Raw genomic sequence first — 18,675 nt, forward strand, 5'->3', positions numbered from 1 at the left:
GCAGTCAGTAGAATCCACAAATGCAGAGTCCACCATCTGAAGGATGAGGGTATATATGATGAGTTTGTACCCTGGGAATTTGGAAATATAGTTAGTTGTCCTCGGCTTAGGTCAGAGTGGGATTTGCCTCCATCAGAGAGGTGACAGAAATTGAGATGACTTGTGTCACAGTGTTTTTCTGAGGACGCTTTCTTCTAGGCGTCTGATGTTCTTCAGACATCAGACATCAGCTTTAACTTTAGCACTGGCAAGGAGGACCATTACTTAATGTCACCGCTGCTTTGTACCATACTGCTTTTCTGATCACAGAGAAACCAAGTGTGAAGGATGAAACCTGGAAGCTAACCGGCACTTTGCAGATTGGAGTGGGGAAGTGAGCGGAGTCACAGAAAGCACCCAGGTGGTGCCTGCCAGGGGAAGGAGTGGCCCAGGTGATCACCGGTGGAGGAACAGAAGGAACTTGGGTTTCCCAATGTCTTCTCTTCTTGCTTTTAAGATCTGATGTGACAACTAGAAGGGATGGTTTAAGATAGTCAAAGATGGTTTAAGATGGTTTAAGATGGTCAAAGATGGTTTCTTCTGAGTGGAGGATTTGATCCAGAGACATTTAGGGGGTTCTTTAGAAATCCATACATACTAATAAAAAGAACTGTCACTTCCAAATCATGGTACTTCAGACACTGCAAGTTGTATTTCTGAAATAACAAGGCACAAGATAGGCGTAGCTTTCTGAATAGAGGTACACCACCTTTTCAAAAGCTCTTAACTAGACCTAATTTGATTTTTTCTACATGTTCCCTGTGTTCTTTTCATTTCTCAGAAACCAATTTCAGAGGTAAACAGTCATCTGTCAAATTGACTAGATTTAACCAATGTAATATAATTGTGTAATTTTTCACTGTTTCCCCATTACTCTTCTTATGCTTCAGATTGCTGCGGAGTCTATTTACTCATGACATTAACTTGGTGATCTAAATCCTAGGCAACTTAGTTTCCAAATAAATTGACATTTATAATCATTTAATGTGATACTGCAAATGTAAGGCTAATATTTATTCTGGAAATAAGTATTTTACATACATGAGTTTATTTCCAATTTCCTTTCTTCCCATTACTTCTTAAGTTATTTCATTCTGATAGCTTTCAGATCACTGCATTCTCTCCAGGGAAATTCTTTGCAGATTTAAGTGTTTTCTATGATAATTTCTAATCCTGGTGAGAAATATCAAATGAAATGCACAGAATTCAGACCTTGTTTGGTATCAATGTAAATGTGAAGACAAATTGATATATTTCTATATCAGTTCAATAGACACTAATAAAATGAGCTTTAGAATAAAAAATAGCCGTTAACATTTATTTTGGTGGATTGTACAGTTGACTAATGATAACAATAATAATGGTTCTATGTTCCAAGAGTTGAAATAAAGGTCTCTGCATGCACTCTTTCACCGAATCCTCACAACATATCAGGTTATAGGTAAGGATTTACAGGTAAGGAAGCTGAAATTTAGATGTTAAGGAATTTATCTAAATCACATAGAAAAAGAGGCAGATGCAAGGTTTAAGTTGGGGGTGGGGAACATTTTCATGTTGGAAGGCTGCATGAATTTAGCTGTAATCTAACAAGGCCTCATTCAAGAAACTTCAATTAGGTATACTTAAAAATGTACATTATTTGATAAACATCTAACTACTATGTGATTAATAATTTCAAACAATGAAAATGTTGATTTTAAAGTGAACTAACCTTTTAATCACTGTTGTGTCTCTATTTTGTTGGAAAGCATTTGAATATTTAGTTCACAGAGTGGAGGTCCACAGTTTCAGTTGGCCCTCTAGCTGGGTATCAGTCATTTGTGACCTGAAAGGTGTCTTGATTTGGGTTAGGTAGGAGAATGTAGATTCCCAGCAGTAAGTGGCTGAAAAGCAAGAAAGCATTTTTTGGGCATGTTACTGAAGCTGTGGGTATTCTATTACATTTTTCTTTATTTCAATCACATTTTTCTTTCTTGGGTTTTTTTTTTTTTTTTGAGATAGTCTTACTTTGTCCCCCTCAGTAGAGTGATATGGCATCATAGTTCACATCAAGTTCAAACTCTTGGGTACAAGCGATCCTCTTGCCTCAGACTTCCATGTAGCTGGGATTACAGGTGCCTGCGACAATGCCCAACTATTTTTTTTTTAGAAATGGGGTCTTGCTCTTGCTCAGGCTGGTCTCTAACTCCTGAGCTCAGGCAATCTACCTGCTTCAGCCTCCTGGAGTGCTAGGATTACAGATGTGAGCCACCATGCCCAGCCACACAATTGGATCTTTCTCAGCTTCAAACAATGCCTTTAAAATGTCATCTACTGAGAGCTCAATCAGTTCCATCTGTAATTCCTTAGGTCTTAGTATATCAAATAGATGAGGCTGAAATGTTAATTTGAGTGTGATGTCGTGATTCCCAAAGTCAGTGAAACTTTGACTGTATTCTACAGTTTATAGGTCTGTAACAGCTGCATATTCTTCAAGTGATTCACATTTATCATCTTGCTCATCAGTGACCTTTGCTAACTGGGGAAAATTTTCATCCAGAATTTTCTTTTGAAGAAGTGTTTTGAGAAAAGATAGCTTTTTTTGAAATTCCTGGATTTTTTTTGCCACCTAGTATATATAGACTTAGTTTTACTTTGCAAAGAAATATTCAAGTCATTTTGATTTGACATAATATTACACAGAAATGTTGCATTCCTATAGAAATCTTCTTTCAATGATGCACATTGGTGATTTTGTTCTTCATAAAATTTGACTATCTGTTCTCGCAGGGATAAAGTTTTGTCTAGCAGCTGTGCCTATGATAGTGAATGTACTTTAGATATAGCAAATCCACACTGAGTACCTACCTCATAATTCAACTCTACCATGACATGAAACTGATGATGCCATGTTACAATTGCAGGAATATAGTCGATAATACTTATAACTTGTTGCAAAGTGTCACTTAAAATAGTAGCTTTAACACAGATTTTTTTTTTTTTTGAGACGGAGTCTCACTATGTCACCCTTGGTAGAGTGTGGTGGCATCACAGCTCACAGCAACCTCAAACTCTTGGGCTTAAGCAATTCTCTTGTCTCAGCTTCCCAAGTAGCTGGGACTACAGGTGCCCATCACAACACCCAGCTATCTTACACAGATCTTTTGCCAATGGAAGATAAAATGAAAAGAAATGAGAGCATCTGGATCTGTTAATATTTCTTTTTCTGTGCAATAAACCATTCATGTTTTCCTGTCATGGAAGGGGCACATACCATCACTATTCAGTCCAACCTCATGACATTTATCTGGAAAGTTCTTGAAGGTATCTATTCCCCATGTTCCATTCACAAGATTGCCTAAAGTGAGCAACTCTTCATAGCAAAGACAATGTTCTGTTATGACCCAAATGATGTATAAAACCTGCACTGAGTCATCATTATCAACTGAGGCACTCAAAGTGTTTGAAAAATATATATTTCCCTTATGAAGTATTGCATGATATTGTTCTGCTAAGTTGAAGGCTAATTTATGCTGCTGATCAGTTGTGGTTTTCTTTGAAAGAGGCATTTGTTTGTACTTTAAAATATTATCAGGAGTATAAGCATCCTAGAACAGTGACAATGCATTATCTTACAATTTCTATGTCACTAAATGGCTGTCCTTCCTCCTCATCCCCCCAAATATATAAGCTATTTTGTGAGTTGCTTCAGTGGCATTATTTCCAGGTCTTATTCCTGTTCAAAAGGATTGTCTCTACTTTTGATTTTCATCTTTTATTTTCTGCAATACAACCTTTCACATCTATACCTCTACTTTAAAATATTTGTAGTCCTTTAGTAGTGTTATAACACTGTGAACATTTACTTTCTTTAATTATTGCAGTATCACAATCCAAGCAAATCATCTTATCTTTAGTAGAAACAAGATAATATTACAATTCCCAATCCTCATTAAAAAATCTGTTTTCTGATAAGACTCCAGGCATCTCTGGCTGGTGGAATCTGCCTATAATCATCCCTTTGAGGAAATAGGGAGTCAGCAAGGGACTTCTGGACCACAAGAGGAGGACAAAACCAGTGGGAAACTGGCAAGTGGTTGTGTGTGTTCAATCGACCTAATCCCTCCAGTAGCCATAAGTACAAGCAGCAGTGAGACTGCAAACCAGAAAGGCCTTACCTGTGAACTGTTTCTGTGTTTTTGGACGTGGCACTCAGTTGAACTGCCTTGGGGAGAGCTTGACCAGGAGTGTGGAGAACTTTGGTCATTGGCTAGGGCCCCAGACTGAGCCACTGAGCCGGATGGAGCTAATAGTATTTGGTTGTGGGCCTCAAGGAGCCATTGTGAGACAACTGCCCTAGCAAGCTCGGGCCCCAGCCTGAGCCACTGAGCCAGATGGAGCTAATAGTGTTTGGTTGTGGGCTGCAAGGAGCCATTGTGAGAGAACTGCCCTGGCAAGCTCTGCCTTCAGGGTCACAGTGCAAGGATCAGGTGGGAGCTAGTAACCTAGTGACTGAGCAGCCTACAGGCAGGGACTGAGCTGCCTTATAGCCTTAACCCTCAGGGGCAGAGAGAAACTGGTTTTGGCACCCTGGAGCCTCGGGCTGTTGCCCTGGGTAGAGTGCTATGGCATTATAGCTCATAGCAACCTCAAACTCCTGGGCTTGGCACCACCCGGACCTCCATAACACTGCACTGTGACCCGGGACCCACGAACCACTCCGTCGGGCCTCCATATGCCCTGACCAGGAATTGCGGTAGCTGCGCAAACCTGCATCCTTCCTTCTGTACCCTCCCTGCCTCCACACTGGCCTGTCATCTGGCCAGGGACTCTGGTAGTCGTGTGCCCTCCAGAGCCCTCCCTGCCTCTGCAAAGAGCCCTTCTCCTGGCCAGAGACTGCTGGAGCATTGGGCTCTCTGTGCCAAAGTCACTGGGTGCCAGGCACTCCCAGAACCATGAGCACCACATCCCACCTTGTTGCTGGATCCAGGTGTGTCACACTCCAGAGCTGCTTCCACAACAAGTACTCCCTGGCTGGTGCAGTACCGGAGGAACTACACAGGGTCACTCCCTACAAAGATCCAGCAACAATAGAGTGATCCTGCTGGGGTCTAATCTTGGAGAGACACCTCCCCAACTCTGAGGATGGCCAGAGGCAATGGTGAAAAATAATCATGAGGTGAAATCAACAGAAAAACTCTGGCAATATGAATAATCAGAGTAGATCAACTCCCCCCAAGGATCAATGGGGAGACACAGCACAAGATCCCATGCACAAACAAATAGCTAAGATGTCAGAAATCGAATTCAGAATCTGGATAGCAAATAAGATCGAATTAGAATTCCAAGCAGTAACCCAAAAGATATCTCAAGAATTCAACAAATTCAAAGACCAAATGACCAAAGATTTTGACACATTGAGACAAGAAGTTGCAGCCCTCAAAGATCTGAGAAACACAGTAGAATCCCTCAGTAACAGAATGGAGCAAGCAGAAGAAAGGATTTTTGACATTGAAGACAAAGCTTTCAAACACTCCCAAACTGTCAAAGAGGAAGAGAAATGGAGGGCAAAAACAGATCACTCTTGCAGAGAGCTCTGGGATAATTAGAAGAAAACCAATATTGGTCTTATAGAGATCCCCGAAAGAGACGAAGTGGCTTCACAGGGCACAGAGTCTCTTCTCTATGAGATTATGAAGGAGAACTTTCCAGACATACCAAGGGATTCTGAAATTCAGATAGCAGTCAGTTTCAGAACTCCAGCATGACTCAACCCAAATAAGACATCCCCCAGACACATCATAATCAATTTCACTAAAGTTAATATGAAGGAGAGAATTCTGAAAGCTGCCAGACGAAAGAAAACCATCACCTACAAGGGGAAGAATATTAGAATAACTGAAGATCTCTCTGCTGAAAACTTTCAAGCTAGAAGAGGATGGTCATAGACTTTTAATCTCCTAAAACAAAATAACTTTCGACCCAGGATCCTGTACCCAGCTAAACTGAGTTTCATTTATGTCAGAGAAAGTAAATACTTCAATGACATTCACATGTTGAAGAAATTTGCCATAACTAAACCAGCTCTCCAGGATATTCTCAGACCTATCCTCCATAAAGACCAGCATAATCCTACACCACAAAAGGAAACCCACACAGAAAATTTTGATCGAATTCCAATTTCCACAGTCGCAAAAGGATTTAAAATGTCCACCAGACTCTCAAAAGGCTTATCAATACTCTCAATTAATGTGAATGGTTTAAATTGTCCTCTAAATAGGCACAGGTTCACTGACCGGATACAAAAACTCAAGCCAGATATCAGCTGCATACAAGAATCACATCTTACATTAAAAGACAAATATAGACTCAAGGTGAAGGGATGGTCATCTATAGTTCAGGCAAATGGAAAGCAGAAAAAAGCATGCATTGCAATTCTATTTGCAGACGCATTAGGCTTTAAACCAATGGAAATAAGGAAGGATAAGGATGGACACTTCATATTTGTTAAAGGTAATACTCAATATGATGAAATTTCAATTATTAATATTTATACACCTAACCAGAACGCACCTCAATTTATAAGAGAAACTCTAACAGACATGAGCAACTTGATTTCCTCCAGTTCCATAGTAGTTGGAGATTTTAATACCCCTTTGGCAGCACTGGATAGATCCTCCAAAAAAACGCTAAGCAAAGAAATTTTAGATTTAAACTTAACCATTAACATCTGGACTTAACAGACATCTACAGAACATTTCTTCCCAACAAAACTGAATACACATTCTTCTCATCAGCCCACAGAACATACTCCAAAAATCAACCACATCCTAGGCCACAAATCTAACCTCAGCAAATTTTAGAAAATAGAAATTATTCCTTGCATCTTTTCAGACCATCATGGAATAAAAGTTGAACTCAATAACAACAGGAACCTACATACCCATACAAAAACATGGAAGCTAAACAACCTTATGCTGAAGGATAGATGAGTTATAGATGAGATTAAGAAGGAAATCACCAAATTTTTGGAACAAAACAACAATCAAGACATGAATTACCAGAACCTCTGGGATACTGCACAGGCAGCCCTAAGAGGGAAATTTATAGCACTGAAAGCCTTCCTCAAGAAAACGGAAAGAGAGGAAGTTAATAACTTAATGGGACATCTCAAGCAACTGGAGAAGGAAGAACACTCCACCCCCAAACCCAGCAGAAGAAAAGAAATAACCAAAATCAGAGCAGAATCAAATGAAATTAAAAAAAAAGAATTATACAACAGATTAATAAATCCAACAGTTGGTTTTTTGAAAAGATCAATAAAATAGATAAACATTTGGCCAACCTAACCAGGAAAAAAAAAGGTAAAATCTCTAATTTCATCAATCAGAAATGGTAACAATGAAATAACAACAGACCCCTCGGAAATTCAAAAAATCCTTAACGAATAGTACAAGAAACTCTACTCTCAGAAATATGAAACTCTGAAAGAAATCAATAAGTACCTGGAAGTATGCCACCTATCAAGACTTAGCCAGAACAAAGTGGAAATGTTGAACAGGCCTATATCAAGTTCTGAAATAGCATCAACTATACAAAATCTCCCTAAAAAGAAAAGCCAAGGACCAGATGGCTTTACGTCAGAATTCTACCAAACCTTTAAAGAAGAACTAGTCCCTATATTACTAAACCTCTTTCAAAATATAGAAAAAGAGGGAATATTACCCAACACATTCTATGAAGCAAACATCACCTTGATCCCCAAACCAGGGAAAGACCCAACAAGAAAAGAAAATTATAGACCAATATCACTAATGAATATTGATGCAAAAATACTCAATAAGACCCTAACAAACAGAATCCAACAACACATCAAAAAAATTATACACCACGACCAAGTGGGATTTATCCCAGTGTCTCAAGGCTGGTTCAATATATGTAAATCTATAAATGTAATTCAGCACAAAAACAAACTAAAAAATAAGGACCATATGATTCTTTCAATTGATGCAGAAAAAGCTTTTGATAATATCCAGCATCCCTTCATGATCAGAACACTTAAGAAAATTGGTATAGAAGGGACATTTCTTAAACTAATAGAGGCCATCTACAGCAAACCCACAGCCAATATCGTATTGAATGGAGTTAAATTGAAATCATTTCCACTTAGATCAGGAACCAGGCAAGGCTGCCCACTGTCTCCATTGCTTTTTAACATTGTAATGAAAGTTTTAGCCATTGCAATTAGGGATGAAAAGGTGATCAAGTGTATCCACATAGGGTCAGAAGAGATCAAACTTTCACTCTTTGCAGATGATATGATCGTGTATCTGGAAAACACTAGGGATTCTACTACAAACCTTTAGAAGTGATCAAGGAATACAGCAATGTCTCAGGCTACAAAATCAACACCCATAAATCTGTAGCCTTTATATATACCACAGTAACCAGGCCAATAAAAAAAAAAAAAAAAAAAACAGTCAAGGACTCTATTCCTTTCACAGTAGTGCCAAAGAAGATGAAATATTTGGGAGTATACCTAACAAAGGACGTGAAAGATCTCTACAAAGAGAACTATTAAACTTTAAGAAAAGAAATAGCTGAAGATGTTAACAAATGGAAAAACATACCATGTTCATGGCTGGGAAGAATCAACATTGTTAAAATGTCTATACTACCCAAAGCAATATATAATTTTAATGCAATTCCTATTAAAGCTCCATTGTCATATTTTAAAGATCTTGAAAAAATAATTAGTGTGCATTATTTACTTTGTTTTATATGGAATCATAAAAAAAACCTTGAATAGCCAAAACATTACTCAGCAATAAAAACATAGCAGGAGGAATCATGCTACCAGACCTGAGACTGTACTATAAATCAGTAGTGATCAAAACAGCATGGTGTTGGCCCCAAAACAGAGAAGTAAATGTCTGGAACAGAATAGAGAACTCAGAGATGAATCCAGCTATTACCATTATTTGATCTTTGACAAGCCAATTAAAAACATTCAGTGGGGAAAAGATTCCCTATTTAACAAATGGTGCTGGGTGAACTGGCTGGCAACCTGTAGAAGATTGAAACTGGACCCACGCCCTTCACCATTAACTAAGATAGACTCTCACTGGATAAAAGATTTAAACTTAAGACATGAAATTATAAAAATACTTGCAGAAAGTGCAGGGAAAACTCTTGAAGGAATAGGCCTGGGTGAATATTTTATAAGGAGGACTTCCTAGGCAATTGAAGCAGTATCAAAAATACACTACTGGGACCTGATCAAACTAAAAAGCTTCTGCACAGCCAAGAAAATAGTAAGTAAAGCAAGCAGACAGCCCTCAGAATGGGAGAAAATATTTGCAGGTTATACCTCTGATAAAGATCTAATAACCAGAATCCACAGTGAACTCAAACATATTAGCAAGAAAAGAACACATGATCCCATCTCGGGGTGGGCAAGGGACTTGAAGAGAAACTTCTCTAAAAAAGACAGATGTACGATCTACAAACACATGAAAAAAACCTCATCATCCTTAATCATCAGAGAAATGCAAATCATAACTACTTTGAGATATCACCTCACCCCAGTAAGAGTAGCCCACATAACAAAATCCCCAAACCAGAGATGTTGGCATGGATGTGGAGAAAAGGGCACACTTCTACACTGCTGGTGGGAATGCACACTAATACATTCCTTTTGGAAGGATGTTTGGAGAATACTTAGAGACCTAAAAATAGACCTGCCATTCTATCCTATAATTCCTTTACTAGGTTTATACCCAAAAGACCAAAAATCACAATATAACAAAGACATCTGTACCAGAATGTTTATCGCAGCCCAATTCATAATTGCTAAGTCATGGAAGAAGCCCAAGTGCCCATCGACCCACAAATGGACTAGCAAATTCCATGGAATATTGTGCAGCCTTAAAGAAAGATGGAGACTTTACCTCTTTCATGTTTATATGGATGGAGTGGAACATATTCTTCTTAGCAAAGTATCTCAGGAATGGAAGAAAAAGTATCCAATGTACTCAGCCCTACTATGAAGCTAAATTATAGCTTTCACATGAAGGCTGTAACCCAACTATAGCACAAGACTATGGGGAAAGGGCCAAGGAAGGGGAAGGGAGGGAGGGGGGAGGTTAGGGTGGAGGGAGGGTAATGGGTGGGGCCACACCTATGGTGCATCTTACAATGGGTACAGGCAAAACTTACTAAAGGCAGAATACAAATGTCTACATACAATAACTAAGAAAATGCCATGAAGGCTGTGTTGAACAGTTTGATGAGAATATTTCAGATTGTATATGAAACCAGCACATTGTACCCCTTGATTGCACTAATGTACACAGCTATGATTTAACAATAAAAAAAAAAAGAAAGAAAGAAAAAAATCTATTTTCTTCCTTCAGTCAGCATTCTCTTGGTCTTTTTTGACCTGATGGTTGTTAAGCTGATGAAATTAAAAATTAGTGTTCAGCTGTGGAACTATTCACAAATTCTACTTCAGACAGAAACACAGTGCTTTATTCTCAAAAGCTGATGACAGATAGTCAGCCTCCATGAACTCTCACTAACCAGCCTCATGTGGTAGTGGCATCAGCCAGGCGGGGAAGTTAGAACTAAATCATGAGCATAGCAGTCATCAATTTAGCCCTTATAGTTTACTAATGTTCTAATTGTGATAGTCAGTCTGGGAGGATTATTTCATTGAAACTTATTTTATTATTTAGTATTTTAAATATGTTCATTTAAAAGAAAAAATATAAAAAGAAGAAAAAATGTATTAATAAAAATAAAAGGATTTGTTCAGTAAAATTCAGATTCAGTCAAAAATTTGTATTCAACTTGAGAACCGAGAAGGCCACAAGTTCCCCACATTTGGTTTAAACTCAAGGTCTTCATACCAATGCCTAATATTCTGAGAAATTCTCCTTAGCCAGATTTATAATAATAAACTTATAAACATAGTCATACTTTTTCCTGAGATCCATTAATCTTATTCTTTGGTTTTCAAGTTTTTCTGGTTTTCCTAATTTAAATGCCAGCTATATGAATTACCATATTTTATGATGTTTACCATCAAGAAAATAGGTTGGTGTCATGAAGGCTACGTTGAACAGTTTGATGAGAATATTTTGTATATTAAACCAGCACATTGTACCCCTTGATTGCACTAATGTACACAGCTATGATTTAACAATTAAAAAAAAAAAAGAATGGAAAAAAAAGAAAATAGGTTGGTAGATGGTGCAAATATTCAAGTTGATATCCCTGATGTTTTAAAGAAGTTGATAAATTTGTCTTTGCAATGTTATTAACTTTCTAGTTTATGGTTATGAAAAAATGATTAGATACAGAAATTACATTTGAGTCTATCTACCATCTAATTATTTTATTCTAATTCCTGTGGCTTCCAAATGGTATATTCTTCTTTGTCTTACACCTGACTTCTTCTTGGGTAATTTCATGCAATAGCTCAGGAATTTTTCATGTCTTTAAAATCAAATTCAAATTTAGTTCAAAGTCCCTATGACCTTGATAGCTTAATTCAAGTGATGCTCCCTAACCACTTGCAGAAACGTGGTCTAGATAGAGTTTTGTGCTTATATTTAGAATAAAACGACCTCAGCCTAATTCAAGCACACAACACACTCACCATATCGTTTCTTTTGCTACTTTGATATTCTGTGAATTTGTATGTTTTTGACTTTGTTTTCAAGCCAGCCACCAAGACCTTTTCTCACTATTGAATCAAGTAACTATTGAGGAAATTCAAAAGATGACTTTTGACTTTTCATTTTATTTTGTGTTATTGCCTTGCAATAAAGTATATTTAAAAGAAAAACTAATATAGAAAAGAGAACCCACAAGGGAGTATATCAGAATTGAATCTCATGTTCTTTGCTACTTCCCCAAGGCCATTTTTCAACTTACATTGTTTTCACAATAAAGCAGTTGATTTCATATAACATCTGTCGCTATGGTGACAATAGGACAATGATAGCTGGAAAAGCTAATAGTGCCTTTCTAACTTGTCTTCTGGAATGTGTAGCTGATGTGGAAGCAACAGCAAAGCGATTAGTATAGGGAGAGGTCAGTGAGCCCATGTGCTGAGGTATCCCCAGTTCTCCAAATTAGGAAGGACAAGGGCCTTTGACACCGCCCTTCTCAAGGCTAGTGCCCAAGTGTCAGCCTTTTATCTGTTTTAGTGTCTGGATTCCTTGAGAAGAGGTCAGATGAAGAATAAACATTTCTAAGAAGAACATAATGACAGGAAAGAAAGAGAGATGGATTGATGAAAACGTAAGCCGCAATGTTAGGGCTTCAAATCACATAAATCAAAAAATAAGCCCTGGGCGGCGCCTGTGGCTCAGCGGGTAGGGCGCCGGCCCCACATGCCAAGGGTGGTGGGTTCAAACCCGGCCCCGGCCAAACTGCAACAAAAAAATAGCCGGGCGTTGTGGCGGGCGCCTGTAATCCCAGCTACTTGGGAGGCTGAGGCAAGAGAATCGCCTAAGCCCAGGAGTTGGAGGTTGCTGTGAGCCGTGTGACGCCACGGCACTCTACCAAGGGTGATAAAGTGAGACTCTGTCTCTACAAAAAAAAAAAAATAAGCCCTGTGAGAGGGAAGATGAGGTAGTGGGGACTGCATAAAGGGGTAGGTGGAGGGAAGACAAGAAGGCCTGGGAGGCATGGCAATTAACAGCCTGTGATACTGACAAGCTTAAAAGCACGCCATTTTTATGTAGCCATATCCATGCACTTATGGGTATAGAGGATTATTTGAGCACAGATAAAAATAAGAATAATGCATAGAATTGCTAGCATGGGTTACCTAGCAAACGGCATGTACGTGGGAGAGCTGATGTGGGAGAGGGCGAGCAGGAACCAACAAACAAATCAGATGAAGCATCTATGTGGTAACATTTATGAAGACATCAACTCCCCTTTGGACTTTTGAGGGGCTTCCTTAGTACAGACAGTCCTTTGGAACTTGCTGAAAGGAGTTTTACCTGGGCGTGTCATGTGAGGGGCTTAAATGGACTCATAGACAGTGTGTCGGCTGCTCTCTGCTGCCGGAGTACTCGGTTCTAGAGTCTTCCCTGGCAGTTTTCTGATGCATTTGGACATGGGGTGGGGAAGGTATCCAAGGGAGAATGGGGATTTAATATTATGGGAATGATCTCCTGGAAAGGCAACAAAGTCAGTATTATACCTTAAAAAACGAGCTATTTGCAAAACCTGTAAAAGCCCACTGTTCAAAAATATCTTGCTTTAGATGCTTAAAATTTCCTCTATAATTAGACAAGTGGTGGTAAACAGGCTTGAACTCAAGGACAGCTCCGTTCCTTTGGCACTGTCCAGTGTGGCAGTCTAATTATTGCTGTCTAAAAAACCAGCCCAAAACTTAGTGGCTTAGGATTTTGTTGTCACTCTTGGCTTCTGAAGGTCAGGAATTCTGGAAGGGCTTAATTAGGCAATCCTGATTTAAGGACTTCCAGGTAGCACAGCCAGACCATGATGCAGGTTCAAACCTAGCCCCCGCCAAAAACTGCAAAAAAAGAAAGAAAAAAGGCTCTATAAAACAAGTCGGAAGGGAGATACAGTGTGGACATATTCAAGAAATACAACCTGCTACAGGTGCTGTGTTGAGAGGATTTAAGAGCCTGCTGTGGTGTATGTGGCAGGAGGTGATGAGTGACTGGGCTCATGTCATGTGTTTTAAGCACTTTTGTCTCTCTAGGCCAGTGTTTTTCATCCTTTCTTATCTCATGGCACACTTGAATCTATAGTTAAATTTCTGTGACACACTTAAATTATGCTGATCAAAAAATATATTTACTTACTGTGTTTTGAACGTCTTTTGAAAATAATTTAATTAATGATCTTTAAAATTTTTCACAGCACACTAGTGTGCCATGGCACACCGGTTGAAAGTCATGGCTCTAGGTCTTTTGAAAGTGAAGGTACCTCCATGAAGAATTCTCATGTTATTTCTTCTTTGATTGAAACTATTAAGTCTGCAAAACAAAACAAAACAAAGACCAACCAACAAACCAAACAAAACCCCCCGACCCGTACACACACAATCCAGGCCAACTTAGAGTATGGAGCATAGGAACAGAATATGTTGAATATGCAGAAAAGGATTCTGGGGAAAAATACGCAAAGACACACTCTGAAAGATATCATAGGAATCTACAGTTGTAAAGGCTAAAAAAATTCAGGGAATGTTTATATTTCCTTGGGATAGAGATTGCAGTGGGGGTAAACTTCTTAAGCAAGACATAGAGAAAGCCATAAATAATAAAAAATGATAGAACTTTTTACAAAGAAAACATAAGGACAGAAGACAACCCACGTAGGCTGGGAGAAAATGTTTGCAATACACATAATGAAAAATTATTTTTCAAAAAGCTTCTAGCAAATGTGCAAGAAAATTATAAGCAATTTAATAGAAAAATGAATTAAAGATATCAACAGGCAGTTCACAGAGAAGAGAAAATGTCTTCAGGGGACAAAAAGTAATATCTTTTTCTCACCCACTGCAGGCTCATGGCTGATGTCCTTATAACACAAGACGGATTAACAAGAGACAAGCACAGCACATTTATTGAACCAAAGTTTTATGTGACAGAAGAACCTTAGAAATGAAGACCCAGGGAAAAATGTATTTTTATGCTAAGTCTGATGAAAGAAGTGGATAGTTGTGGAGAAATGTGATTGGACAAAAAGGGGTATGACCTAGTGGTGATAAACTGAGGGGAATTTAGTATGGCCTGTTTGTTCAGATTTTCTTTTTCTTTCTTTCTTTTTTTTTTTTTTGTAGAGACAGAGTCTCACTGTACCGCCCTCGGGTAGAGTGCCGTGGCGTCACACGGCTCACAGCAACCTCTAACTCTTGGTCTTACGTGATTCTCTTGCCTCAGCCTCCCAAGCAGCTGGGACTACAGGCACCCGCCACAAAGCCCGACTATTTTTTTTTTTTTTTTTTGCAGTTTGGCGGGGGCTGGGTTTGAACCCACCACCCTCGGCATATGGGGCCGGCGCCTATAATCCCACCTTTTGTCCCCTAGTATGGTGCGGGATACCTGTCACATGAGGATCTTCAGGGAAGGAAGGAGGAAGTTAAGAGAGTGACCTTCTTAGGTTTTTTATTTTCTTTTGAGACAGAGTCTCACTGTGTTGCCCTCAGTAGAATGCTGTGGCATCACAGCTCACAGCAACCTCATACTCTTGGGCTCAAGCGATTCTCTTGCCTCAGCCTCTCAAGTAGCTGGGACTACAGGCACCCACCACAATGCCTGGTTATTTTTTGTTACAGTTGTCATGGTTGGTTGGTTGGCCCAGGCTGGGTTTGAACCGGCCAACTTTGGTGTATGTGGCTGGTGCTGTAACCACTGTGCTACTGGCACAAAGCCAAACCGTCCTAGGTTTTATGGCTTGCTTTAGGGAGAAGAATTTTAGTTTCTGTGACCTGCTTCATGGGAGTCAGAGGATGGGAAAAGGGAAGGCAAGAGAAGGTCAGAGAGACTGTCTTGCTTCTGTGGCCTCCCAGTCTCCTTCAACTCAGTATGTGAGGTCACCACATCTTAGAGTATTATGTTCTGAGTCCCAACAGGTCCAAAAATCTACCAACCTTGTGGTTCATCTGGGAAGTGCAAATTAAAATACAAATGAGCCACCATTTTTAACCACTAGATTCCAAAATTAAGATGTTGATAATATTGAAGGGAGGCACACTGTACCACCCCCAAATTGGCTACTTTGGCATAAGGATTATTTTGAGATAATGGCAATTGAGAAAAACCAGGTGCAAGGAAAGCTCTTTGCACTCATTGCTGAGTGCTCCCATGTCTACTACTTCTGTTTCTTTTATTGATCAGTCTTTTGTTAGTCAATTTATAGGGTCCCAGCTAGAGAACACAAGATGTTTCCTTCCCTATAATATCAAGTGCTGTCTGGGTGTGAGAAGCTTATATGCATTGTTGATGTGTTTGTAATTGCCATAATCCATGCAAAAGTAACCAATTTCTATTAAAATTAAAAATTGACTTAGTACAGGGTGGCGCCTGTGGCTCAGTTAGTAGGGCGCTGGCCCCATATGCCAAAGGTGGCGGGTTCAAACCCAGCCCCGGCCAAACTGCAACAAAAACAAAAAAATAGCCAGGCATTGTGGCGGGTGCCTGTAGTCCCAGCTGCTCGGGAGGCTGAGGCAAGAGAATCACGTAAGCCCAAGAGTTAGAGGTTGCTGTGAGCAGTGTGAAGTCATGGCACTCTACCTGAGGGTGGTACAGTGAGACTCTGTCTCTACAAAAAAAAAAAAAAAAAAAAAATTGACTTAGTATATATATATTTTTTAATTAAATCATAGCTGTGTACATTAATGCAATCATGGGGTACAATGTGCTGGTTTTATATACAATTTGAAATGTTTTCATCAAACTGGTTAACATAGCCTTCACGGTATTTTCTTAGTTATTGTGTTAACACATTTATATTCTACATTTAGAAAGTTTCACATGTACCCTTGTAAGAAGCACCATAGGTGTGGTCCCACCAATCACTCTCCCTCCACCCATCCTACTCCTCCCCCCCTCCCTCTCCCTTTTCCCCTTCTTCTTTCGTATGAAAGCTGTAAATTGGTTTCATAGTAGGGCTGAGTACATTGGATACTTTTTCTTCCATTCTTGCAATACGTTGCTAAAAAGAATATGTTCCAGCTCCATCCATGTAACCATAAAAGAGGTAAAGTCTCCATCTTTCTTTAAGGCTGCAACACAGCAATGTTGGAGCCGCTGGAAGGAAACAGCCAGGACCCGGATTGAAAGTACAAGCTTGCAAGAGGGAGGCTCACCAAAGGTGCAGGAGAGCCTCTAGCAACCTTTTCATTGGCTATTTATCGAGGGGATAACAGGTGTGAAGAGTGCTGAGTATTGATGTACAGGAGCTATGTGCTTAAAGACCACAACTCCCACAATTAAGTACCAAAAGATGTTTAAGGTTTAACACCTGCTTACTATGAGTAACTGATCTTATCTCATTCCAGAATACTGAGTTACTTGGGGCTTGCCTCCAAGATACAAGATTTCTCTAGGCTTGCCAGGAGAATGTCTTGATCTCAGCGTTTCCTTTGATGTGTTAAGAACTGGTGACTGTCCTTGTAAGCATGATGTTTATTCTTCCACACAACAATTATACCTTTGAGCATAAATTGGGCAGAAAAATTACTTGCATATAAACTTATATGCAAGAGTACTTATGGTGGTAATTTTCTTGTTTAAGAAAACTAGAAAAAAATTGAAGATCTGTCAATAAGATAATGATTAATTGTTTTAAATTATTAAATTTTAGACTATAGAATATTTTGTACTTAAAGGAAACAATGAAGTATATCTCTATATGTTGTCATTGTACATGAATACATAATAAATTGAAAAAATGTACAGAGTAATATGTGTATATACATACTCATATTATAACATATTTTATAACATATTTAACATAAAGAAAATAAATATTTGTTAATATTATTTAAATAGAGGAAGAAAATAGACTAATTCATTTGAAGTTGTCCATGGGATTAATAAAGTGTTGTTAACACTCATTTGGGGTAAGATTGCAGGGTAAACTTAATTTTTATTAACATCTTTATCTTTGGAAATGTTTCTGGAAATATGTATCCTGGGTGTTTGATCCAAAAGACTAAAGAAAAGAAATAGACATTATATAGGTTGGGTAGACCAGTTCTTGTCTACCCAGCTAGAATCTATATTGTCTATGAATCTCTGTTGAGCAAATGAGTATCTTGGATCTATTGTTACATTAGGTATGTCTTGGCTTCCGCATATGGGGAGCATTGTATTTCTACAGTTAAATCCATTTAAAAATTATGAGATGATATTTTTTGCTCTTTCCACAAGTAAAAGTGTTCCACTAAATTAAGTTTCTATTTGGTAACTCAGTCCTACGTAATATCTATTATCAAAATAATTCTGGTTGAAAAACAACAGTGGATGTAAATGGCTCCATTGGTGTTTTATTTAATTGGAAGATAAAAGATTTGTAGCATAGATTTTCCAACTTGATTCAGTTCTGTATCCAAATCAACTAGAAAATTCTCATTTCACAAAATTAATAGATCTTTATTGCTTTTCATTATAGACTGTTTTCCCTAAGGAATAGACAATTTTTGAAAAAGACTGATTTTCTGGAGTGATTTTAAAAATTGTGGCGCCTCATTCTTTTGAAAATTGAATTTGAACAAAATCGAAGAACACTTTAAAATTCAACCCCTACTTTAGAGGACTTCATTATAAAGCCATCAATATTTATAAAGCACCAGAAATCTGTTTTTACTTATGTTATTTTTATTATCTGATTTTGACAATCGCTTAAATTTTTGATGACAGTACTAATACTCCCCACCCACATTATTGTCTCTATTTGAGTTTGGGTGAGAACTAACTGTACTCATTCTCTAGGGAGGACGGTAAAGGAGTCTCCTTCAGCTTCACTGCCCCTTTCATAAGCATCCAAGGCTCCTATTACAAATGTCCTTGGACTGTGAATTCATTATCCTTCACACGGCCCACAGGAGCAGCGTCATCTCTGCATGTAACATATGAGCATCTCTACATATAACGTGAG

The 18,675-nt window shown here is 38.6% G+C and overlaps 1 protein-coding gene across 1 annotated transcript in view; it reads left to right on the top strand.

The window, feature by feature from the left end:
• AKAP7 (A-kinase anchoring protein 7) overlaps nt 1-14,673 on the top strand; it is a 208,351-nt gene extending 193,678 nt beyond the window's left edge. Inside the window, exon 9 of the mRNA XM_053591930.1 lies at nt 14,577-14,673. Coding sequence (XP_053447905.1) covers nt 14,577-14,599 — 23 coding nt within the window. The 3' untranslated portion in view covers nt 14,600-14,673. The remainder of the gene's footprint in view (nt 1-14,576) is intronic.
• Nucleotides 14,674-18,675: the final 4,002 nt, after the last annotated feature.

Source organism: Nycticebus coucang, chromosome 5 (genome assembly GCF_027406575.1).
Source record: "Nycticebus coucang isolate mNycCou1 chromosome 5, mNycCou1.pri, whole genome shotgun sequence".
In the NCBI taxonomy this organism is placed as follows: Eukaryota; Metazoa; Chordata; class Mammalia; order Primates; family Lorisidae; genus Nycticebus; species Nycticebus coucang.